General features: G+C 43.6%; 1 protein-coding gene across 2 annotated transcripts in view; it reads left to right on the forward strand.

The window, feature by feature from the left end:
- Positions 1–4,737: 4,737 nt before the first annotated feature.
- The window catches only part of ROR1 (receptor tyrosine kinase like orphan receptor 1), a 195,927-nt gene continuing 173,928 nt past the window's right edge, over positions 4,738–26,736 (forward strand). Inside the window, exon 1 of one of the 2 annotated variants that reach the window (XM_068406878.1) lies at positions 4,738–5,154. Coding sequence is in view for 1 of the 2 variants with exons in the window: in XM_068406877.1 (XP_068262978.1) it covers positions 7,748–7,847 (100 nt within the window). In the remaining variant the exon portion in view is untranslated. Of the gene's footprint in view, positions 5,155–7,531; positions 7,848–26,736 lie in introns of those variants that run through there. The other variant, XM_068406877.1, reaches the window with a different exon arrangement.

Here is a 26,736-nt window from a genome sequence, read left to right on the forward strand (position 1 = left end):
GTGCTCTGATTTGGACAAAGGGCTATAGAAAATGTCCACAGACACGCTGTGTGGAGGTTCAGTTGCTGCAAGGTCTGGAATTTCTCCCTCGAGGTGCTGAGCACTCTCGGATCTCACAGAACCCCGACCAAGTTGGTCCACTCAGCATCTTGCCAGATGAGGCCCTGTATTTATATAACAAGAAATACCCACTGTGCTGTAGATTTGCTGCTGGTGTGAGTAGAATTGCATTCACTTAAGCCCATTGCAAATTTAGCCACTAGAGTCAAAATAAAAGGAGCCAAAATATATAAATCCAGCAGACGAAGTTTATGGGGGAACTAAACCAAACATTCAACATCAAGATTTAGTGCGGCCAAATTGTTGTAACTGAACGGGGTATCTTACATCATTTTGTGTCCTAGGGGCATAGTCTCCGTTTTAGTGGCGTGCTAAACTCACGCTGATATCAATAAAAGTTTTACATGCAAAATGAGTGGAAAATACGAGATGTTAGATAGTACGATACAAGTCTATAAACCTGATACCTAAAACCTGCTATCATGGCTTTGCCAACCCCCCGCTAACTTCCACGCAAATTCCACCGATGGATCTCTAGGTCAGTTTGTCTTAATTGAAAGTCTTAAAGGTGAATTGAAATGTTGTTGGAATAAAAACCTGTTTAAGATGCCAAATCCGTAACAAAATCCCTGTGTAGGCTTACAGGTAAATAAATTGTAAAGGCAAACATACAGGCCTTCTTATTAACCTGTCAAACCACGAATTCTGGAATCTATTTTTCTCCTGCAAAAATTGTGACATTCTTCTTCCTCCCTAACGACTGAAGTATTTTACTGCTTTACAAGCCTGGCAACAACGATGATATTGTTTAGGAAGGTGGTGAAATCTCCCTTGTTCGTGCTGATGACTGCCATGGCCCTTCCTGGCAGGACTGCTTACCTCAAGTTGGTCTGGGGCTACCTGCAAACGGTGTGAAGTCATGGACTAGTGCCACTTAGTGCCCTGGTCTAGTTGCCATGGTGGTGTCAGGGCAATGGTTGGACTCGATGAGCCCAGAGGGCTCTTCCAAGCTGGTTGATTCTGTGTGATTCTGTGACTAAGACAGTTGAGTGTCACATCAGTTGTTTTTCCAAATTATTGCCTTAATAACCTCCTCCCTGAATCAGATTTTTGAGCATTAGGTTAATTGATTCCTTTTAGAAAATGCAAACAAACTCTGCAAGAGGAATCGTGGCCCCTTTGAAGTTAAGGAGGAGTTTCGCCTGAAATTACCCGAGATATTGTGCAAACGTACAACCTGGTCATGCCTGAACGACGCTGTAAATCCATTGCCTTCTTTTCAAGACTCACTTCTGGGGCTAATGAGAAAGCCAGAGATAAAACAACTGCAACTCTTTCCTCCCAAAGGACAACTCCGAAGTTCAGCATCTGAAATGTAAATAACCAGCCCGTGTGACCATTTGGAAGCATCGCTGTCACACGCTTCTCGTGTCGCCCGTCCTACTCTGTTCCATGTCTGGTTGTTACATTAATGCTTTGAAAGTGCCCAGCACAACGGATATTAAATTTAATGAACTGCTGGGGTGCCAATACGCAGTTACAAAAATAAAGTAATAACAACAACAAAAATAAGGCATAATAAGCGTGCCAGTATGTGCATATGTTATTAAGTAGTTGCTGGTGTTTGTGTCCCTTTCTGTCACCCTCCTTTTTCCAGAAGGGCACCATGACATGTTATGGAGGTATGTAATACAAGGACATACAGAACAGAGTCCTTCTGCCATATATATAAAATTCCAGTGTAATACCCATATGAAAGGGAAAGAATTGTGGTCTATTTCAAGGCTTTTCCTTTTATCTTTTCCATAGTCACCTGCCAATTTTCAGAGTACTCCCAGATCACAGACTGAACTAGACACAGCCTCAAGATTCGCCAGGGGAGGTTCAGGTTGGACATTAGGAAGCATTTCTTCTCAGCAAGGGTCATTAGCCATTGGAAGGGGCTGCCCAGGGAGGTGGTGGAGTCCCCATCTCTGGAGGGGTTTAAGAAAAGACTGGACATGGCACTTAGTGCCATGGTCTAGTTGACAGGGTAGTGTCAGGGCAATGGTTGGACTTGATGATCCCTGAGGGCTCTTCCAACCTGGCTGATTCTGTGATTATAATTCACAAGTTCAAATTAGATTGGACTTCAGGAAAAACTTCTTCATCAAAAGTGTTATCAAGCATTGGAACAGGCTGTCCAGGGAAGTGGTGGAGTCACCATTGCTGGAGGGATTTAAAAGACGAGTAGATGTGGTGCTGAGGGACATGGTTTAGTGGTGGGCTTGGCAGTGCTGGGTTAATGGTTGGACTTGATGATCTTAAAGGTCCTTTCCAACCAAAATGATTCTGTGATTCTGTGATTCTGTGTCGTTTCTTACTCCTGAACACACAAATACTGAAACCAGTCTTAATTGTTTAACAGTGTTCTGTCACATTCACCAGGTTTATCAACTATTGTCTCATGCAATGATGAACGAAAGGGAAAGCTTTTGCTCTATGATTGTATAAAGCAAAATTTTTCACTTGCTTGTTGTCCAGTGTGTGTATTTCTTTAACTCTCTGCAACAGACTTTTACAAGAAATCTAACTTGCTGGAAAAAAAATCACTTAGCAAGACATGTATGTCTTTTTATATATGCTTAGTCTCTATGCAGTAGCTGATTTTTTTTTTAGATAATTTGGAAAATTTACATTAATATCTTCTTTTCCTTTTAAAGAAATGTGTTATTATTTGTACTGCCCTTGCTCCTGAAAACTCAGCTAGAGAACAAAGGATGCATCAAGTGAGACGTCTTCACGTATGTTAGACAGAATTACACTGCCAGTGTAAGAAAAGATATATGCAGATCTCCAGTCTTTAAAAAGTACCAGCAATTGTTCTTTTCCATATTACATCAGCATTTAAAAATCAGTGGTGAAATCAGTCTTTCCACGGATGCGCAGATTCCAGGAATCCACGAGCAGTTCTAGCCTCATCTCTGGGTTCCACTCTGGAAGCTTTAACACGGTGGAATAGTTCTAGTTAAATTTCAAATGGGCAAAGGATGATTGATATGGCCTCAAATGGCTGAAATGCAAAAAATGTGGTATAGATTAATAGAGTATTAGTGAAAGATGGAAAAGAAAACAAGGATTCCTGTATAATGTGACATGATACATAAGAACACACATTGTCAGTACCTACAAATGTGTAATGTTTCTCTCTCATTTTGCTGTACTTCTGACACGATTCTCTTACAATGTTTTGCTTATCATCCTCTTGTGAGGTTTATTGTACTTACAAATCATTCCCAGACAGCCAGTTTCTTTGCTATCTTTCCATTAAAAAAAAAAAAAAAGAATAAAAAAGTTTTGTAATACATTTTCCCTGTGGGAACTAATTCCACAAAGATATTGACTACAAGCCTTTTGTTGTTTTAAAATACGTAGACATGCATCAAACAGTTGATTCTTCTCCCCAGAGTCACCTTCTGAAGCTTTATCTGTGCATTACATCTCCGAAGCATCCTGCAGACCACGTAGGAGAAACTCAAGTCTCTAATTTGTCCTCCCAAGCCAGTGTTTATCCTTACCTCGACTACTTTTTGCCATCAGATCGTTATGAATACTCTTTGCTATTAATTTTATGGCGTTTAGGGCTGTGTCCACTCTAGTTCCTTTATTTAATATATTTTTAGCTCTTCCACTGTGGTGTGACAGACTGCAGCCTGTTAAAGGAAAAGTAGGGAGAATATTTGTATTGATTTCAAAATGCTGCAGATTGAGAGCAGATGTACCATGTATTCCCCAAACTTATGTTTTAACTTTCATTTCTGTGCTGTGCTGAACAGCCTTCAAGCCAGGAAGTGATTTATATTTGCTAATTGCATGCACTTTGGTAGATTTGCAGCTAAAAATAAGTGGTTTGTTTTTTAATTATAAATGATTTATCCTCTCACACCGCATGTATCTTAACACTTAGAAGCTAATTGAAGACCTGGGGAATCTGCATTTAGTTTCCTCATCTGCCATAGGCTTCTTTTGTACTCGTGGGTACCGGCCGTGGGTTATCCCCGTGCCCAGCTCAGAGGTGTCTGGACCTCACGGACATCTTGCTTCATTACACAACAAACAGATTAAGGAAACAATTTTGTGTTACAGCTAAACAAGGCTAATGGCAGGTTGCTGCCAAAATCAGTGGTTCAGCTGCTCCTACCCCACCCCTGAACCAGGGTCCCACTCGCCTTTGCTGGATCTAACACCCCACAGCTGTGGGGAGAGCTGACCCAGCTGGCTGATCTGGAGGAACATTGCTCTTTCTTCTCACCAGAGGGTTAGTTTTCCACAGGACCCGTTGGCTGAGTGGACCTGCCCTGATGAACACACAGGAAACAAAAGAGGTTTTTTTTATTGCAGGCAGCTTGCTGTTAGATGAGCTGAGAAGTAAATTGAAATGTCACCTCAGAGGGTCAGGGCAGGCAAGTCTGGGCTGGTGCTGCAGAAATCCTATCCCAGCTGTATGGCCTGACCTTCTCACTGGTATTAGCTCTGGTATTCCTGTGTCTAGATGATAAGTGTTAGAACCCTGAGGGCACTCATAGCTCTTGATGACTGACCAGCCTCATCTGGGGCCTCCAACCTCACCCCACCCTTGCCCAGGGGCTCTATTTAAGCTCAGCTGTGGGCCCCCCCCTTAGCTATGTTAGAGGACTAGTAGGCTGTAGCTCCAATATCTGTGTGCCTGGCTATGGATCCTGCTGGTCTGGACCATCACATGTGGACTGACTTCCCTGCTTGGCCTCAGACCTGTCTTATCACTATGGACCTCCCTGGGTTGTGTCCCAGTGACCACTGCTGGAATAGACCCTGACCTACAGTTGATTTCTCAGCTGATAGACCTGCCTCACCATCATGAACTTGCCTGATGATCTAGACTCTTGGTTGGACCTGGGCCTGTCTTGTTCACTTGCTTGGGGGTAGTGGGACAGGCTCTGGCTGGTGAGGCCCCTGTTCTGCTGGCTATGGCACCCCTTCAACACCCTGTCCCTTAAGGACCAAAGAGCATTTGCTGTGCCCTGGGAAAAAAGGTGCTTCAAGGACCTAAATCAGCAGAAACATCACTCTGAAGAGGTAACTATCAGCTTAGCTCTTGAACTGTCTGAGCTCCTGGTTCTTTGTGTTAGACACAATGTGCAAGACTGGGAAGACCATGTAGCTGCCTGGCAAAGCCAAGGCGTGGGTCCTTCCTAACCGTGATTTGAATTGGGTCTGGCTGGGATGGGGGGGGCTTGGCTTCGTGGTTGGTTTAAGCTGGCCTAAGTTCATACTGCTGCTGAAAGGGCAGGTCCTGTGTGGCTGTGCAACTACTGGAGGTGACACAAGGAATGTATTGGGAAAGGAGGGAAGTGGCAGCATGGCTGCCTTCAGCCAGCTGTGAAACTGCATCCTAAGGCATATCAGAGCAAGGTGGCAAAAAGTCCTGCACCTTGAGCAAGGAGTTACTTTGTCTAATGCTGTAGAAATTAAACCCTACCATGCTGCAAACTTGGGCACCCAGGTCCCAGCAGCAGACAGTCCCTTGCCATGTGTCACACCCAGATCCTATAGCAGCTCTGGCAGTATCAAGCTTGGCTTGCCTCTTCCGTTTAATCTGTATTTGTATATTGGTTGGTTTTCACTAGGAAGTGAATAATCTCTTATCATTGTCCTCTTTGGTTTGAGGAGGAACATGTGCACGTTCATATGTGTGAGAAGATGGTTTCAGACCTCGATCTCCTTGCCTAACACACAGCCAGATGCTTATCAGGGTTTATTCCTCCTCTTGAAACTCTATTAGTGTCTGACAAGAAATACAAGATTCATATGGCAGAAAGCAAGCCTAAGAGGGGTGGGATCCGATCTAGCAGGAAGTGAGGAGGAAATTCCTTTAATCTTGTCCTTGTTTCCACTCTGCTTATGAACTTTTTATTAAACAGTTGCTGACTTTTGAAATCCTAAACCTTATCTAAGCATCCCAGGAATGCGATCATTCTCCTGAACAGAAAGTAGTTATCACTTCTGGTAGCTTCAACCAGCTTTGGCAGTGTCCAACTTCAGCAAAACAGTGCTATCAACTATTGGATCTGCCTGCCTGCAGTTCTGGCTGTGATAGAACGTATAGTGAATTGGTGTTCTGTGTTGGCAGGAGGGAACTGCAACCCTTCTGTCCACAAAGCTTGTCTTCCTACCACCAGTGAGAGGGAAAAGCGTGTTTGGGGTCTGGTTGTGGGCACCATGTCATGGGCTGATCGAGCCCTTGCAATGAGGCCACAGCTGTGTAGGAAGCGTGCTTGTGGGGATGGTCCCCAGCCTGGCCTGAGATGTGCTGGAGAATGGGGGAATGAGAGCAGGATTACAGTGCTGCTCTCAGTGTTTGTGATCTCGGGCAGTAGTTACACCTGACTCCTTTCCAGGTAGGTTGACTTTTTTTTCTTTGCATAAAAGCTAAACTAGGAAAAATTAGTATATTAAATATTGATTTCACTGAAGAGGGTTGAAAAATGATTCTTAAGATGCAAATTGGACTTCTGAGAGCCTGACTGACAGGAAATGTAGGAGAGATCTAGTAAACTGGAAATGTTGTGAGAGGAAAACTTAGATGATCTTGACTATCAACGTATGAAGAGCAGTTGAGAAATCACTTTTCCATGCTGCTAGTTCTCAGTTTCTTTGCTTTGTTTCAACAGAAATGGTCTAAAAAGTAGAACACTACACCCACAGAGCTCAGTGGGGTAAACTTTAAATGATGTGACACTCATCAGCTGCCCTCCCAGGGAGCAATGCCCTTCCCAGGGATGGAGGTGGCTGGCATTGAATGTACCTTCATCACCTCCCAACCACTCCTCGTCCCCATTGCTATGAGCCCTCGGGGAGGCTTTGGTCTGGGCTGACCTGTGCTTGCAGCTGTGAGTCGGAGACCCTGAGATGGTGATTTCACCACCCCTCTACTGACATGGCACCTTTACTGTGTGACTGGGGAGCTTCCTCAGCAGAGTTTGCTGCTGAGGTATTCCAGCTCTCACGCATGACGGGAAGAGCAGCAAGAGAGCTGGGAAGAACAGGAATGGAGGTAGCAAGTAACAAAACTGGGCTCTGGCTGGAAAAGTGCTTTCCCCCCAAGCGCAATAATCCCGTGGATTGAGTTTACTGTATGAGGGGCAGAGCCTTAAATGAAGGGGAGAGGGGAAGGGATGGCAACTCCAACTAATGCCTTCATGAATCCACCTGCTTTGAAAGGGAAGGCATGAGGTGGGCTGTGAGGAAGGGCACCTCGGCCATGAGGCCGGCGCCTGCCCTTCGTAGGGCCGCGGGCTCACAGGTGAGAGGCGCCGGGCAGCGAGCGGCCCGCTGAGGCGGCGGGGGGAAAATGGCGCCCGGCGCGGAGGCGAGGCGCGGGCGGGACAGGAGGGGGCGCTGCTCGGCCGGGCTGCAGCGGGGCCGGGGCCGGGCCGGTCTGTGAGCGGAGCTGGCGGAAAGTGACAAGTGAGGGGCTGAGGGCGGCAGAGGCGGCGGCCGCCCGCGCTCGCTTCCCCGCCCGCCAGGAGAGCGCAGCCCCGGGGGCGCGGCGTGGGACGGGTTCGGCGGCGCGGGAGGAGACGCGGCCCCGCGGCGGGGTGTGTGCGGGCCGGCCCGGGACGCCGGCGCTGCGCGGTGGATGTGGGAGTAGCGCGGCGCCGGCTCAGGAATGCAGCAGCCGGGCGGCGGGGACGGGAGCCTCTTGCTGCTCCCGCTGCTCCTGCTGCTGCGCGCGGGCAGCCGGGCGGAGCTGGGGGACGCCACGCAAGGTAGGGCTGTGCGCGGCCGCGGGAGCCTCCGCTCGCCGGCGGCGGGACGGGGGTGATGCCGGGGTGGGGGGGTGTGAGGGCGGCCGGCACCGAGCCCCCGCCGAGCCGCCGGTGCCGTCCGCGTGTGGTCGGGCGCGGCGGGGCCGGCCCTGAGGCGCGGCCGGGCGCGCTGCCCCGGCTGTGGGGGCGAGCGGAGCGCGGCGCTGGCCGCCTCCCTGCCCGGGGGGCTGCGCGGCCCCTCCGCCCGCCGCAGAGCCCGGCGGCTCCAGCCGTCCCCCCTCCCTCCTCCCGTTAACGAACTCCGAGTTTTATACTCGATCTGTGTTTAATTGCTTCGTAAAAAGCCCTTCCAAGTGTTGGGCCGAGTTGTTAGCTCAGTGTAACCATTCCCAGGCGGTCCCGCTTTCGATACGTGATTTATGGTTCCCGAGGTGCTGTTACCGATGAGACTTGTCCTTTAGCTCCAGCTTTGGGGGATATTTTGCCATCTCGTCGCCCTTGTAGTCTTCCAATAAGTTTTTTTTTTTTTTGTTAAATTTTCTTTTAACAATAGCCTTAAAGAAAGCCTCTTTGATTTAGCTTTAATGAGTAATATTTATTTTGCAATCCTTCTGTTTTATTAGGGTTTTGATTTCAGCCTTTTGCAAATGATTTACATTTAAAGCGTAGCACACGCATAAAGGGGCCGAGATGGAATTAGGCAAGAAGGATTCATTTCTGAGGCCAAGTCAGTAAAAAGTGAGCAGTGCTGTTGGACGCCTGCATGAGAATTTCAGTAAGAGGCGGATATTCATGAACTCCGTCTCCTTGATGGTATTTTATGGTGGGTACTTAAAGCACAAGCCACTTCTGAAAAGTCCTGGTTGATAATATGGCCATGCTTAGTATTTAAAGAAGGGGGGAAAAGTGAACGCTGAAGAGAGAAAGCTGATGAGTTTGAATACTTAGCAGTTCAGAACTGAAAAAGCTGTGGTTATAAAACCTCTGAGCAAACTGCAGATCCTGTAGGATAACTGCCTTTAAAAAGTCAGTCAGAAAACAGATTCAATGCTCTTGTCGTATGCCTGTGCCTGAATTTCTCTCTGTGTTTTGGTGTGTCCCTAATGATGCTGTTACCTGGGACTGTGTGTTAGGTAGTGGGTCTGTTTGAATGACTTCCAGGTATCACAGTGCGACTCTGTTGGACACAGGAGTCTCCTGGTGCAGATTTAACGGCTGGATGATGTTCTAGCTTAGGGTAGGAATTCTCCATGACATCTCAGTGGGAAAATTTTCAAATGTTGTTTTCTAATGTCTCCAGGGAATGCTGTATGTGCTTAACAAATAGATATATTTTTTTAAAGAGGAAAAAAAGATAGGCCACCTTTTTTCCTGTTTTTCAGTTAATTTCAAAACTTTAGGGTTATAATATGAAATTTTGTGGGTTTCTAGGAGCCTGGAGGGAAAAAAAACACCAGAACATAAAGCAACTTATCACGTTTGGTCCAAAACTGGCCATTTTTTATTTACTGTGAATTCTGATGGGAGGTATCTTTCATTATATGAGTTCACCTTTATGTATATTAATATAGTCATTATGCACAATTAACTTTCCACAGTGAAATATTTCCTGTATTCTAACTAATATCTTTGGCAAAAAACTTACAGTGTTGACTCATGGGCAGATCAAGTGATTTATTTATTTTTTTTACAGATAGACATCTTTCATACACGTTACAACCACATACTATATTTTCCCCCAAGCTTGCTGAAGATCTAGGTTTTGTAGAAGAATAAGGCAACCTGAACATCTAGCACTTTAATTAAAAAACAAACAAAAAACCCTCTTATAAAGTGTTTTACAAATTTCTTTAAGACAACTGTAGTGGCTGAGTGTATAGATTTTGCTCCATCAGAAACCTAACCAACCATATAGAACCCTTCAATCCTTACCCTTTAACCCTCACATTTTTCAAAAGGATAGAAGATGAACCACTAAATAAGTGAAAGATTTTTGACATGCCTGCAAAAAAAAAAAAAAGACTGCAATAAAGTCCATCTCTGGTAGTAGCTTAACTTCTACTACCAGAAAAGATGGGCTGGGAGTCCAAGATCTGATGGTCTAGCACGATGAAAACATTGCAGAGTAGTTTGGGCTGTTGGCTCCCTGAGGTCCAGAAGGATCAGAGCCTCATTGTGCTGCTCTTGGTCCAAACATCTGTGAAGACATAACTCCTCACTCCAGAGCCTTCCCAGTTTGACGCTCTGATCCAGTAAACGTATACAGATGTGCTCAAATGGCCTCGTGTGAGTAGGCTGACGCAGCTCAGTAGGACAAGTCAGAGGCGTATCTGCTTGGAGGCCAGGAACCTGCGCAGCTATTGCCACATCTCTTTTGGGGGGTTATTACCAGATTGTCCATTTAGTTGAGATGTTGTCAAGTGACCAAAGCTGTTTTGCTGTGTTGTCTTCCAAAAGATCTATTTTGCCTTTTCCTCTTCACTTTTTCCCTGTCTCCTGCTGCTTCCTTTTTGTCAACAACCTTTCCAACAACAAAAAGCGCATTTTCCTTCGTGCAGTCATGCTGTCTTTAAGGCGTGCCCTTCCCAAGGGTGCTCACGGGCTGGCCCAAGTGTTCTGAATAAAACCACAAAGTAATGTAAGTAACAGGAACTCTCTCACTTGGGTATTTTTTCATTCTTCGCAGTATCTGACTATGGGTATCACCACTTCGGCTTTATTATTATTCTGTATTGTGTAACTTTGTGAGGTGTCGCAATGGAAGAAGCATGAATAGTATAAAGGCATTTTAAGAGCATATAGTAAACCCACAGATCTCTAGATTATGGTTTAGATTATAGGGGGTACTGCTGATTTCCTTGAAAGTCGCCTCTTGTGAGATAAAGTTCCACAGCTCTTAATTAGTATCCCAGTGGTTAATTGTTTTGTCCATAGGTCAACAGGGTATTTCAGCCAGTATCCACTTATGAGTTTGCAAACAAACAAAATGCTTTTGTTGCCATGAGCCTGTAAGAGGATGAGAGTAGATGTCACTGTTTGACTTACCCTGGTTGTAGTCTCGCATTTCTTGACAAAAGTTGCTTGAAGTATCAGCAAATTATCTTCAGGGCGTCATTTCTTTGTTTCTATAATTAACGTCTACTGAAACTGCTCTGTTGATTATGTACACACAGGATCTTTAAGTTAAGCATTGCAACTGAGATTGGGCAGGGGAGCATTTTAAAGCTTGTTTATGGATTTTAAATACAAATACCTAAATCTAGGCAAAGAGGAGGGGGGGAAAAAAGCTTCCCTGAGGTGTGACACTAGATACCACTCTTTGGAAACACATGTAGAAATGCAGCAGTCTTCTGGGACTCAGAAGAGCACCTCAGAGTTGAAAACTCTCTTAAGTCTCTAACAAAATGCAGCTGCTTTCCACATTGCAATTGTCTTGCAAGCCAGAAATATCTAGAAAGTTAACTAATACAAAATAAGAAGTGTAAAACTGTTCTTCTCCAAGCCCTGAAAAAAAACTCAGTCATCCTCAGTCTTAAGAAACAGTTTTTAGTGACATGGTAGACTGTGAACTGCAGGTATTTTTGGCTGCCGAGTCATGTGTTTTATCGACTGTTTCAGGGAGATGTTCTCATCTTGGTGTAGGTACCCAGGTAACACGTGCTGGACTTTACTGGTGAAATTGCTCCCTGAACCAGAAGAAACGAGGCAGCCTGTGTCAGGGCTGGCCTTGGTGAAGCTGGAAGTCTCACACCCAGCCTTGCGTAGGTAGGGGAGTGACAGTGATAACGCAGCTTACGTTTTGGCAGTGACACCTGGGTATTGAAACACTTCAGTGATTATCAAATGAAGTGATTTTATTGTTAGGATGCTGTCTTTGATCCAAGTTTCTGCTTTTAAAAATGAGCAGACTGGGGCTGTTGTCTTATAATACTCTCTTGCACTTGGAAGCAGAGGGAAGGTTTATGTGAAATCTGAATCTGGTTATATGGTAAGAAACAGTTTCTAGTGGTAAAGGGAGTAAGGCAGCATGGGGAGGGCTGTGCAACCAACTCCCTAAAGCAGAGCTTAGAGAAATTTTGGGTTGGTTGGGGCTGGGGCAGCAGTTGAATAGTTAAGTGACTTTGTAGGGCTTCTTCCATCCTGCTTTCTTTTTCATTCTAATCATGGAGATATTGAAAGTCAATGAATCTGCTTATTTATAAATGAAACAATAGTGAAATGAGTAAATGAGAGCGATTGTCTACGATTCTTTGGAGCGATTGTCTATGATTCTTTGGAAATGATAACAAAATGCTGGTGTTACCTGAAGGATGCTTCTGTAGGTTTGGTGATTGCAGTTTTACATACTTTAGTGCTCTAAAATTCGTGAAATTTTACATTTGGTGTAAAATTTCATTTGGTCAGGTGCTGCAGAAGAAGTTATATTTTTTTTCTGTCTGTTTAGAAGCAGAGTCACTGCCCACCCCCCCCACGCAAGGAGTGTGACATATGAGAGGCTGGGTCATGTTTAATGTCTACTAATTGGGCTGAAATGACAGAATGCATAGAAAAAATGGAATAATTTCAGCTTAAATAGATACTGCTAGTGTGTTATGTAATAAAAAAGCTCTAAATATTACCAATATTTAATAGTAAAGTTCTTTTAGGTCCTGTTGGGGATATAATGTAAAATAAAATAACTTGCATATATTTGGAATCTGATGCTATGTGATATTGAAAATGGTGCTTTGCCAAAGTCAGACAGCTTGGGAAAAAGAAGTAGCTTTAGAAAGGAGCCCTTTAGTGAGGGAAAGCAATAACGGAGGCTTCTCAGCATACTTCCACGCCAGCATCCCGTAGGGAGGAAGATTGCGTTCCAGGATCTCCTCCTGAAGTGGAGACGTTGGAGTGCCTCTGTTTCCAAGTAAATCTGCAGAGCAGTATATGAAAGGAAATGGCTGGTGGCTCGTGAAAAGGATCCCGTGGTGCGTATTGCTGGGGTGGACACAAAGTTGGAGGATGATGAGTTAGATATGATTCCTGAAAAATAACGCAGAATGGTCAGCAACAGGAGCAGAGAGCCACATCACTCCTGTTGAGGAGGAACTGACAGGTGTAAATTAGTTGTGGGGCCTGTACTGGGTTTCAGCAGTGCCGTGTACAATGCTGGGCTTTTTCTAGTGTATTTCAACAAGTCATTAGCTGGAGTTTGTGCTGAAGGCATGAAATGGGCTCTAAAGCAGAAGAAAGCCTAGGTCAAGTCTGCTTTGTTACTTCTGCTGAGTTCCATGGGTAATTGTACTTGATATCCTCTTTTAACAAAACCCCTTCAGAGAGCTGCAGAGAGGCTCTGGTTGTGTTTGCTCAGCGAGGTGCTGCAGAGCACCTTCACAGGAGACTGAAGAACAACAAAAAATTGTCCCTTGCAGGAAGTATCCTGTATCGCTGGTGTTGGCAAGGTCTGGGCAGCGTGTTCGTGTTGGCTGGGTTGGGACGGTTACGTGCCAGCTCAGTAGTGCTGGTCCAGGCATGGCTTAACCCACCTGGACCATTCTGTTGTCGCGTTGGGGGTAGGGCGAGCTCATGGCACTTGGGGAATGTCGAAGGGAAAGGAGATCTGTCTGGCCTTGGTGTCAGGGAAGGTTTAAAAAAAAAAAATAATTGAGGCAAGTGACCGTCTGTAGAGGCAAGACACACTCCTAATGAGTTTGAGCAAAAGTGCTGGTAACTTTGTGCAGATGTTGCATGTTTTTCATAACTGCTGCTGATGCCCTGCTCTGCGTTGTGTTGTACAAAGACATGCTTTCACTCAGCAACAGGTATTTGGGACTAGGTTTATGTTCAGACTTAGCTGTCCCAGTACACAATGGTGAAGTTTCATAACTAGATGAGTTTTTGAGAAAACAGTTAGTGGAGGCCCGGGTGGAAGCCTGCATTTTATTAAAAGCTTTTTTTGCAAACCGGTCGGGTCATATGTTGAAACTGATACTTCACGATGGCTTCCTGTGACCTTCTGCTCCTTTCCTCCAAGGGATGGCCGTTGTGCGTACTCCTGTCCTGTTCCCAGATGCTCTGCTCTGTCTGCAGCAGAGGTCTGAACATCTGCTCCACACAGGTCTGGGAAAGAGGCGGAGCGGGGAAGCTCTGTGTCAGAGCACAGCAGCAGGCCATGGGAAATTGAAAGATCAGAGATAAGCAAGGAAAAATGTTCGGCAACTTCATAACCTCATCACACATTCCCTCCAGAGACTGGAGATATACAAGCGTATGCTTTTCTTACCCTTAGAACTTGAGATTATCTTTGGAAGGATACGCACTCCCAGATTCACAGCGTGAGCGTTCTTCCTAAGAGATAGCTGTGTTGTCCTACCCTGAAGGAGGTGGCACAGGCCCTCCTGAAGATGCTGAGCCGTGCGCTCAAGGATTGATGGTGCAAGTGTAATGTACTGCCTGAGAGTGTCCATGGTGGGGCTGGTCAATACAGAACAGCTACTCATGCAGAGAAACTGTGTGCTTCAGTGCTGAGAGTACGTGCTGGAGAAGGAGGGATTTTGTATTCTGTGTGGCCTTGTTCTCAAAACTCACGAGGATCTTCAGCTCTTATCATGTTTGCTTGGGAGGGCCGAGCACTTCTCAAAATCTCATCAGGAAGGGCATAGGGTGCAGATCAATCCAAAGGCTTCAGAAGCCTGGTCAGGAGAAATGAAGCTGCTTGAGGTGATGCAGTGAGTGAGAAATTTTACTAGAGCCCTTTTTAAAGCATGTCTGGTACTTCATCTCTTCTGGTTGGGCTAATACCACTTTGAAAAGAACCCCTCTTAGTACTTCAGTCTCCTAACCACATCTAGGTAAAAGACAGGAATGGCATTTGTAGGGAAAAGTACTTTCTTTTGTCAGCCCAGCTGATGGGATTTTGAGTGCAGAATGTGGGCTTAGACCTGAGAGCAAGAGTGGACCCTAATAAGGCTTAATAATACCACCACCACCTCTCCTTGTTTCTTTAAACTATGTAACTGCCATTATTTGAAAAATAATGACTGCTTGTGGTAGTACATAGATTAATTTATGCTAGGCAGAGGCGGCAGGTTAGTATTTTGTTTTCATCTAAGCATTTCCTTTAGCACTAGCACTATAGAAAAATTATTATGGTACTTACTGTGTTAAAGTATTTTTAATCAAAGTGACTTTTCCACCATCTTCCAGAGAGCTTTTGTCTGATTTTGAATGGAATGTGAGCGTCTGATGACAGGATTGTTCTTCCTGAAGGCTTTGTTTTAAAAGGAGAGGTGTAAAGGTGATGTCTGTAGAATGATTCCTGGGTAACAAAAAAACGTGAGGATGGTAGAATGAATTGCAGAGTACGGTGACAAGGCTGGGCTGATGGACATCCTAAAAAGTTTGATGCCTGTACAATAAGGGCATAGGAGTCTTGATGCTTTCCTAGGAGAGTCTGTTGGTTGTGGTGAGCACTTCTCTTTATTCTGTCTTAGACTTGGTACCAGCTTTTGTTACACAACATTATGCACTGGGTATGTTTGGATAATATAAAACAGCTTGCCAGAGACATTTGGTTGCAAACATGAACATGTTATGGAACAGCTAATCGTTGAAGTCCTCGAGATAGTCAGACATCTGGCAAAAACCGGCAAGGATTAGTCCAGACCCAGTATACCCCGTGAGGTCAGGTGGGTGTGTTCCTGTCCTTCTCTCACTACACATTCAAAGGGGTTTGAATGTTTTCAGATGATTCTTGTGTTTGATGAAGCTTTTAAGTTTTCAGCTCACTTCTGAGCTACAAAGCGAGTGGTAAGTCACCTTTTTGACTTGGTTGGAGGAGGAGAAATGCTGTGTCGTAACGCTGTCATTGTGTTTGTAGCAGCAGCTGAATAAAACATACAAGCCTGTCGCACCACCTCAGCATTCATACCTTTGGATATTTGTGGAATATTTAACTTGGAGAGAGATTTTGGTTTCTTTCTGTTGAATTAAGTTTCAGTAATTCTGTCCTCAAAGATAAGTGTGATTGTGTACACAGAGCAGTCTCTAGGAGAAGCCAGAAGCTTGGCCAAATGACCAAATAAAAAAAATAATCAATGTTAGAACTAAGATTAGGTCTGGTTTTGATCAAGGAGGTCCTCTTTGCAAAACTTCTGTTACCTCACCTTTCTCTCATGGAGAGGTATCATCTTTATTGTACAGTGAGTATCACTCTCATTTGTGACACCTTTATAGAGCTATTGTATATCTGAGCACTGTGGAGTCTACGCTGTATTTTTTGCCTCTCCCAGTTTTTCCTGTAAGAGGTCAGTTATCATGGTTGAACATCTCTTCTCCAAAATTAACTTGGCTTCAAATAAAAGGAAGTATCTTTGTAATTGTTTTGTTTACTCTGAAATATTTGATGTGCTGTATAAGTAACAAGCATTCTGTATGTTTTAGTTTCTAATTTTATTTTATATGTTAATTATTCATTCATGTTTTGATTTTTTTTTTAAAATACATTATCTCTCTCTGAATTTAGTGAAAATTTGTACCATGATGGAGACATCTCTTTTTCTCCAGAACAAGCTGAGTGTAGAGAGCATCATGTTGAGCTCTGCTTTCAGTGTGTTTCACCTAGAATGACAAGAGGTCATTTAATTCCCAGTTGATTGTCAGAGAAATGGATTTATGTCATTAAATGCTTTCAAAAGGCCACAGAATAGCACTAGGTAGATCTTTGCTTCTGACCATTGACTTAACTATTCTAGTGTCTTGAATCATTTTCTCTTCCTACATTTAAAGCTCTTCTCCGAATGAAAAAAGTCGTTCCCAGTTTTGATTTGTGTGCCCTTTGCTTTTTTTTTCTGAAGAGAAGAAACACAGACCTCCCCTGAGAGCTGAGTAGCCGTGGAGGGCTGGTAATATCCCACAGCTGAGAAGCTGGCAGCAAGAGGGAAGCTGGTAATTAAAAGTGAAAATGTGGTAGTTTAGAAGTAACTATCAGCCAGTGATTAAGTCTGAAATTCCAAGTGGGGTCTTCCTTTGTTCAGGCCCTGTCTGGGCACTTGATGCATTTTGCATCTACAGCTTAGTAGTGTTGCCAATGCCTTTTACAGCTCTGAAGGGTCTGGAGTTGTGGTTTGAGAACATGGTTGTTCTGCCCAGTGCTGCATCAAGCAGTTGTGATTAACTTGGGAAAGCCGGGCTGGCATCGCTGAGGTTGAAACGCTTCATGTTCACGATAGGATGTTTTTGAACTGAGGGCCCCTTACTTTTAAATTCACTTTTCTTGGCAGTCTGTCAGAGCCCAAGTCTGGCAACCTTTGTAAGTGAGATGCAACGAGCCTCACTTATTTTAGCTATTGGTCTGTCACTGTGTTTTTAATTTACTGTAATTTAATAACTGACACAATGCTGGAATAAATAAATGGGCTGTGAACATTCTCGTAGACTTTGGAAGTCCAGCTCAGGGCAAGATTTAGCTTTTAATTAACACTGTCCATGAGATTTATTGTTAAAATTGTATCCTTTTAAATGAGGAAATCTGAAGTTGAGTAAGAGATGAATAATTGAAACCTGGTGTGGGATAACAGGCTGCATTCTGGTGCATGCAGTAGTGGAGCACAGTGCCTTCCCCAGCAGAGCGAGTGGAGGCCCAGCACAGCTCCAGACTCTGTTTCTCATAAGTTTTGGGTCATTCCACTGCCGGGCCATAAGTTGCATGGGGCTTCCCATAAGGGAAGAAGCTGTAGAGGCATCTTCTCACTATAGAGGAATCTTAGTCATTAGTAAAATTCTAATTCATCAGAGATCAAACGAAGATGTTCTCCTGATTTTTTTTTCTGTTATACAGGGGGAGATGAGATTTGCCATTTTTCCTTTGAGAGTCTGCTTGTAGGATGTGATTTATGTTCTGGCATTCTGGTTTTGTGATTTATATAATTTTTTTAACACACCAATATTCTTTTAAATCCTAATGAGTATTTCTGACTCTTACGACCGGTTGTGTAGTGAGCCCTGAGCAGCAGTAAAAGGTTCACAAAACTTGAGAATGTTTTATGTGCAGTAATTTGATGTTCCATGTGGACTCTTCTTAAGATCTTTGTCTCCTGCTTTTCATAGCAGCAAATATGGTCCAGATATGAGGAGCTCTGTGATCGACCCTTTTCATTTCAGGCTGAAAATCTACAGGGAACGTCAAAGTCAGACTGATTCATTTTTTATTTTGTTGGTTGTGCTATTCAGGGTGAGGCAGATTAAGCTGGGCATTAAGCTAACTGTCCCATTCCTTTCTTCCTGAGCTGGTTTTAATGGGGAGCCAGATGTGGCAGTGGTCACACTTGTCTCTCTGGTTTCAAAATTTATTTGTCTGCGAAGGTGCTAATAGTTCTGGGGAAGTTCTTTGATCTGTCCTGAAAATGTACAAAGTTGATAGTTGGTATTGGGGGAAAGGGAAAAAGGTCTTCTCAGTGTCAATAGCAGGTAAAGTTAATTTTCAGATAAAGACAGACTACCTGCAAACTCACTGCTTTTCCTTGCTGTAAGGCTCTTGGTTGAGTAATCACAGAATCACAGAATCAATCAGGTTGGAAGAGCCCTCTGGGATCATCGAGTCCAACCCTTGCCCTGACACCACCATGTCAACTAGACCAGGGCACTAAGTGCCATGTCCAGGCTTTTCTTAAACCCCTCCAGAGATGGTGACTCCAGCACCTCCCTGGGCAGCCCCTTCCAATGGCTAATGACCCTTGCTGAGAAGAAATGCTTCCTAATGTCCAACCTGAACCTCCCCTGGTGAAGCTTGAGGCTGTGTCCTCTTGTCCTATCGCTAGTTGCCTGGGAGAAGAGGCCGACTCCCACTGCGCTACAACCTCCCTTCAGGTAGTTGTAGACTGCACTAAGGTCACCTCTGAGCCTCCTCTTCTCCGGGCTAAACACCCTCAGCTCCCTCAGCCGTTCCTCGTAGGTCAGACCCTCCAGACCCTTCACCAGCTTGGTCGCCCTCCACTGGACTCGCTCCAACACCTCAACGTCTTTCTTGAAGTGCGGGGCCCAGAACTGGACACAGTATTCAAGGTGCGGCCTCACCAGTGCTGAGTACAGAGTATATAATATCTTGTGTGAGGGCTGCAGGTGGAAGTGGCTCCTATAAACGTGGGACCTTTACAAGGATTTCAGGGAACCTGAACATCTAAGGTTGTTCTGTCATCATTCATGGGGCCTGTTCGGTTCTCTCATTCGAGGCCATTCTGAAGACTCTGGGTTTGGAACTCTTAAGCAGTAGGTGAATTTTTTGGCCTGCATTATGTTTATCATGGGGTACCTCTGGTGTAATGGTCCCATCCAGCTTTAAAAACCCATGGGTAGCTCTAAGAGCAGTCCCCCTTTTTCAGGAAGACTTTGACTGGATGCAGCGCAAATGTCTTAACAGGCATCGTTCCGCCTGTTGGGTCAGTGTGAAGGGTTCTGCACAGTTTTGTACATGAGGTGTGGTGGGTTTTTTTTGTCAGCTCTACAGAAATCCCCTACACAACCCCTGTAACTGTCGGATGTTCTGTTATATTATTCCCCCTGCCAGTTATTATCTCCTAAGATTATCAAAGGTAACTTCACATGGACTAATTGTAATAACTGAAAAGGCCTGAGGGGAAGAATTCTGTCTCGCCGTTGCGAGCAGGGGATTAAGCGTGTATATATTCAGTGTAATTTGCTGAGAGGTGTCTATGTACATATCTGTCAGAAGAACTGTAAAATCGTTTGAAATATTGCAAAGGATAGATACGTGGTGATAGGGAGGCTCAACTTGCTTTTGCTTTTGTTGCATTATCCCACTGAAGCTCATTTTATCCGCTTTTTTCTTCCCCTTGCCTGTGTAAGCTAGTGTCAGGCTCCTTGAGAAGACACTTATGTTCTTGAAGGATTATTGTGCTAATTTAGCTTTCATTTCATCAGGTATCAAGGCCTGATGTTATCCTGCTATTTGTTACTGTACTTTTACTGTAAATTACTGACACCAGAGATGGTTGATGATTACAGTGAAGATGACTGAGGTGCAGGAAGGAAATACTAATTTTTGATCTCTACTTGCTTTGCTGTCTTAAAGATCCTACAAGTGGTTATGACCCTCTGGGGCTCAGTCATTCAGTAATGCTGATTAAAATAGTCAATCTGAGCAACAGAGCGTGAGTGATTCTGTGCCAGAGTCCTTTAAACAATACATGTACTGCATCTTTTAGGAAATTTAGCGGGCAATTGCTTTCAGTCAGCTAAAATATTTCCCGTATAAAAGAGCGCCTGCTATGCTGGACTTGTGATGGGAAGTACTGTCGTGTCAGAAATAACAGGCTGGATTCATTGCATCTTCTCCTTGCAAATACATTTTTTTCTAATGATCAATGTTTTTGTTAAAAATAATGTTAACAGCCCTAGAACTGTGTTTGCGCTATAGCATTCGTGGGTTCTAAGGTGTTTCTTTTGAACTGGAGCATATTAAGTAACACAGGCATATGAGCATATGAATTTTATTTAAATAAAGGGGTAAAAAGTGATTTATCTAACTGTACAAAGAAGATTTATCCGTCTTAATTTTTGCCTCAGTGGAATCGCTCTCTAAGCTTTTCTTGGGATGTCTGGGTAAAACAGAGCTGCTTTCAATGTGAAAGTGATGTGTGGTGCAAGCCCACCCCAAGGGTGATGTTATCTCCCTAAAAGCTGCATCTTTAAACAGTTAGCGTGAACTCATTCCTGTTAATGATGGTACTTGTCTACTACTAGACACAGAAAGTCAATTGAAAAGTTACTTTGATATGTTTTCCTTATTTTTAAAATAAAATCAATTTTTTTAATGGAAAATAATTTTGCTGCTTCGTTTCCAAGCATGCTTCATGTAGCAGTGAACGAGGGGAGTCTTTTTACAGAAACCAATTTCAGTGCTGAGTGTCCTGGAATATCTTACACTGAAGCACAGAAGTGCAATTCTACTTATTGACTTAGTTGGGACTTAAAGTACATGTGCTGCTTTGAAGAAATGGGAGAGTTCTTTGTGTGAAAGGGTCATTAAGGGGCTGCCCAGGGAGGTGGTGGAGTCACCATCTCTGGATGTGTTTAAGAAAAGCCTGGACATGGCACTTAGTGCCCTGGTCTAGTTGCCATGGTGGTGTCAGGGCAATGGTTGGACTCGATGATCCCAGAGGGCTCTTCCAACCTGATTGATTCTGTGTGTTTGGTTTGGTTTTGTCGTATTGCTGCATTACACCGGTACAACTCCTGATATTTCCCATCAACTTTGGTGTCGTTCACGTGTACGGGGGTGTCACTGAGATGGTTGTTCTTCTGGAGGTTTGTGTGGCAAAGGAAAATGAATTGACAATCGGTGATGGTCTGGAGATCTGCCAGTGCCTCTTTTCCCATCGATGTTCAGTGTCCACTGCAGAACGTGGGAAATTCGAACGCTTTGGATTTTGTCTTTAAGCAGAATATAGTGTTGCTTTTGCTTCCTGCACCAAATGCCATGGGAGAAAGGATAGTTTTGATCTGTGCGGGCCATACTGTGATGTGTGGCTGTCTCAGCTTTCAGGGATGAAAGACGACTGTCAGTTAAAGTGCTTGGCCATATGAGAAAACAGTCTGTTCTTGCACGGCTCTTTGGGGGAAGGGAGAGAGCAAATGCTTTGCATACAGGGAAATATCTGCTCAGGGGGTATTTGATTTCACTAAACAAAATATTATCCAACCTCCTTTGCATGACTTTCATACCATCGTGGGGGTAAAATGAACAGCCAAATGCAAATGGTTACTCTTCTTATTCCATATATGTTCTCATGCCCTCTACCAACCTTAACCCTAATATCCTGTCTTTTTTCTTAAAGAAATATATACTAGGAAATTAAAAGACACCTCATTTGCCTAGTAAGAAATAGTATAGAATTCAGTCAAATCCTAATGAAAAGATTTCTACTTTATTTCTACTAGAAATATTTCTCAGACTGAATGTGTGGCTTGAAATAAGTGGTTTCATTTCCAAATTTTAAATCCATTTGTATGTCAGGAAAGCATTTACAATATTTGATGAAAGCTGTTACTACTTGAGACAATATTTTATCTTGAAGCCTATATTTAGTAATTGCACGTGCAATTCAAGGAGAGTAATAGTTTTCTGAGCATGAACTTTTCACGTTTTGGAGGAACATAAAGATATAAAAAAGGAAATGTTTAATGCTGTGCATTTAAATTAAATGTCTTGATTGGGAAACAACTCCTGCTTTTAGTCTCCTGTGTGTCTTCTTTGGCTTTTATTAGTTTTCTCATCACTTTGTAGAGTTCTGAAATGAGTTATTTTTGTGTATGTAGAAAAAGGATTTTATATGCTTCAGGATTTTTCTCTTTTGCCTGAATCTATCAAAGGTTTGTTCAGATGAAGTGAAAGGGAAGACAGCTCAAACTGTCTTTTTCCTGTTGCACAAGATTTGATCTTTGCTTGAGTTCTGCAGAATTTTACTAGTTTGAGCCAATCTAGGAAACGTTTTGGATATTTTATATTCATTCATCTTTGATGTTTGGGGTTTGGGACTTCAGTGGTTTATTTTGGACGTAAGCCCAGGTGAAAATGTGGTGGAAAAGGGGTGCACCTGGCAGGCGAGGTTCTGGCAACCCTTTTCTGGCCTGCACCAACAGGTTCTGTCCTGGGCCAGTTTTAATCCGAGGTGTTTCTGAGGTTTCCATCTCCCTTGTATCTAGATACTGGTATGTCTGAAGATGCAACGTACAGGAGGGTCACCCCTGGACACCACAGACACTGAAGGTTTGGAAATTCAGTGTTAGTGCCTGCTTTCCAGGCTGGACTTCTTGGGTTTTTTTTTTTGTTCTGGGTTTTTTAATGATGAACTTGCACTCTGTGGAACTCTGTTAGATTTGGAAGTGAAATGGCGTACGCCGAACTTTGGTTGAAGTTTTATTCAGAGATGCTGAGAGTATTTCAAAGCATCATCTGATCTAGAGTGCAACTGCATTTTTGCTCGCATTCTTTTATGAGGAGCAGAGCACGCTTTGGGGCTTTGCTGTTGAGCTACTCTGAGGAATCGTTTCTATTCACAGTCCTGGGGTTTTGTTGGGGTTTTAGTGTACTCTTGTGTCAGCCACAACCTGCTTAGATGTTTGCTATTAACATCCCTTTAATTTTGGGATATGCTTTGCTTAATTGAAACTTTGAAGTCACAGGAAGGTATTTTGACCAAACCTGTTCTTCCTTACACTAATGTAAATGCAGAATACATGCATGCTATGACTGACGCTGGTAATAAATTGTCTTTGTTGAAGTGTCCATGATTTGAACGTTTTCAGTTCCTTTGGTTCAGCAAGACTCCAAATTTCTTGACTTTCCAAGCCTGCTGCAACGCTTGCCTGCTCATCTGAGCTGCTTAATAAAGAATACACGGAAGAAAGAGTAGCTCTAGGAGTCATGAATGGGTAGCAGTAGTCACAGATAAGTGCTCCATGACATACTTTGCATTCATTTTTTAAAAAAATGTATTTAAATGCATTTTTTTGTACATTGCCAAAAGCATAGGGCAGTTATAGCTTTAAGTGAAGACCCCGATCTGGTGTTAGAGATGTGGTATGGTTCAGTTCTTACGTGCACATGATGAACAGCAGAGAAACGTAACATACCGTGAAGTTATGCAGCAGTGCCAGCTCTTCGGTTGTTTTGTGTTTATAAGCAGATGCTTATTCTTTAATCTAGGGAGCGATTGGTATATTATCCACAGTGTGACTGATTTACCAAGAGATGCAATCAATTTGTTTCCAAGCAGAGACACGTCTGGTCTAATACAACACAGGCACACTCAGGACAGCGCAGTTTCCAGTGCTTTTTCCTGTTTTCCAGTTTTTAGTGGCTGGGATTATTAAAAAAAAAAAATCCATATGTACCAATTTACTTTTTCAGGGGAGAATGTATTGGGGAGCAGAATTACAGACGTTCATGTGCCCAAACCCTATAATGGTCTCAGCAAATGACAGAGCTGTGATGCTATTTGGTGTGGCAGCTAAAATGATGGACCTAGTTTTCTCTCAGAAACTTTGCTTATATTAGAAGCTTTATATCTCAAATAAAATTAGCTTTATGTGAATGGGAACTATACTTGTAATGATTTAGTTCAGAAAAGTAATGTCAACACCCCAAAGGATTTCTGGCCTTTGATTTTTCCAGTGTCCAATGGAAGCCTTTCCTAGAGGCTGGATAATGTCTCCTTCTGGCTTCTGTTGCAGCACACAGAGAGAAGTGTCTTGACAGCTTCCAAACCAGTAATATCTTACTTATGTTTCAATATATGAATAACAGCACAGGCTTCCTAGAGATTATCTTTTTGTAATGTATTTAGTTCTGTAACATGCTGTGGCCAGATGAATATAAATCCCTCAGCATTTTGAAGAACAGGAATGTGTCCCTTTTAAAAATGTGTGTTATAGCAGGGGTGTGCAGTAACATTAATTCACCGAGCCAGAGTTGTATTCTTTTAATTAAGAGGTGCAGTTAGCAGAGCACATGATGCTTCTTCCTCTTCATGCTGTTTCTTTCCTCTTTTCTAATCTCTGTTCTCCAGTGTGTTTTTTTTCATGGTCCTTGGGAGTCTTGTTTTTTCAAAGTGATCCCCTGCTGACTATTTTGAGGTCTGTCTGAGCAGTTTCTTTAGCTCTGATTTAAAAGAAGTTGTTCCCTTTGATTACTTAAATAATTCCATTGCTGTCCGTGTGATTAGTTTCTTTGTGGTGGAAGAGCTGGAAGGAGAAGAGGCCAAAGAGCTGCCGGTGCTTCTTGGTCCATCTGCTGTGATGATGTCTCATCCAACCGGGTTGCATCTTTGAGTGTCCCTGGTTCGTCCCCTAGGCTGGGGACTGTGTAAAGAGTCTTTGCATCAGATGGTGCAAGGAGAGGCTGGTGGAGAAGCTATCCTGTGCAAACTGGTGCTGGAAATGCTCTGCTTCTGTTGAAGAAGCTGTTCCACACAGCATTACAGAATCACAGAATCAATCAGGTTGGAAGAGCCCTCTGGGATCATCGAGTCCAACCATTGCCCTGACACCACCATGGCAACTAGACCATGGCACTAAGTGCCATGTCCAGTCTTTCCTTAAACCCCTCCAGAGATGGTGACTCTACCACCTCCCTGGGCAGCCCCTTCCAATGTCTACCGCAGATGTCTCCAGTCGTTCTCAGCAGGCAAGTCCTATGGCAAGTTCTGGTGCTTTATCAGCTACAGCCAGAAGTGAGAACACCTCCTGCTAATCTTACAGAGGCAGTTGCTGTGGTGAGGAAAAATGCCTCAAGCTGTTACCTCCTCTGCAGGGCTGGTTTGTTTTTCCCTTTCCTATCGTCTCCCTTTGCCCCACAGCATATGCACCACTGCCTGCGTTTGCCTTTTTTCTTCTATTGACAGGAAATGTTGCTAATTTATTCTTGTCTTGAGGAAAACTTTGAAAATAGTGACTTGTCTTTTAATTTCATATCTGCCAGTTCCTAGATTACCGTGGTGGCAGAATGTGAAGTGTTCGGAGTGGGGACGTCTGTGTTTGTTCGAGAAACAACAGGAGATGCAGTGGATGGAAAATAGATGAAGTTTGTTGAGGCACAAGGAACTGGCAAGATACCTTGGAGAATGTTAAATACCAATCTCTGCTTAAGGCCCCAATCCAGCAAAGCACTTAAACATATATTGTGACTGTAAACAGTCAAGACGTCCAGTTGATTTAAACGGGACTAGTTTTGTGTTTAAAGTTAGATACTCGCTTGAGTGCCTTTCTGGATCAGGGCCTAAGCGAGTGGGAGTTTGAGTTGTTTTTCATTTACAAGAGTGAGACTTGAAAGGGAGACCTGACCAGTGGTTAGTGATGTCCTGGGGCATCTGAGATCTCAGAGAGACTCTTTAAGGCTGTATCCCTGCTGCTACTTTTCCTGCCACTTGCAAGTACGCTTCTTTTTCCTTGCTTATTTTTCTGCTCACAAGTCAAATGACTTATGCAGAATGTGAATCTAAACGATGCAATAATTCATTGCATGCCAGGTTAATGGTGTCACTGATCACATTTTTCAAAGGCCTCAGCCCAACTTGTGTGGTGGAAGAGAAGGAAGGGAAGGAGCAATAAAAGCAGTGATGTAGAGGCGTCCTTCTAGTTCGCTGGCATACATACATGTGAAATTCTTAGTTTTATGTAAGTACACATAAAACTATAGGTGAGGTTTTAAAATATATAGGTTCTATATTGGTAATCTATATCTTTTTGTGAATCTTCAATCTATCCTAGAAGTGTTTCTTGGGGAAACAGGATTTTTTCAAGCAATTATTCCCATATGATTTTCATTACTGGGAGGAACTTGCTTAGTGGGCTTGATCCCACAAACTATTTCTCTTGCAAGTTGTCTTTACTGCAGAGAGCTGACTGCTGACTTCAGAGGAGACTGCCGTGGAGAGAACGCTGTTCTGCTTCGGGGTTGCCATTGACTTACTCTGCAACAATCTGTCTCCTTCCCAACCTCCGTGAAGCAGGATAACAATGTTTACCCACCTGTGTAATACAAGTTCAGATGCTTGAATGAAAGGCCCTACTGTGCAAAAATACAAGGTAGCACTATTGGAGGGGGGAGGTATTCTGTACCTGCAACTTCAGACTATTTACAGTGACTGTGGTGAAGTTCTCATTAGCAAACACGTACGGTGTGCTTGGTTTGCACTAGTGCATGGCGTCGCTTTAAAAAGAAATGATATTAGGAAATAACGCTACAGTTGTCACTGTCTTAGTATTGGCAAAAATGTGAAGGACATCTTCCTAGTCGCTTAGATGTGGAAATTCTGCTGCTACTACTCCTGGTTATTCACAGAATCACAGAATCAATCAGGTTGGAAGAGCCCTCTGGGATCATCGAGTGCAACCA

Source organism: Nyctibius grandis, chromosome 8, assembly GCF_013368605.1.
Source record: "Nyctibius grandis isolate bNycGra1 chromosome 8, bNycGra1.pri, whole genome shotgun sequence".
Taxonomy (NCBI): Eukaryota; Metazoa; Chordata; class Aves; order Nyctibiiformes; family Nyctibiidae; genus Nyctibius; species Nyctibius grandis.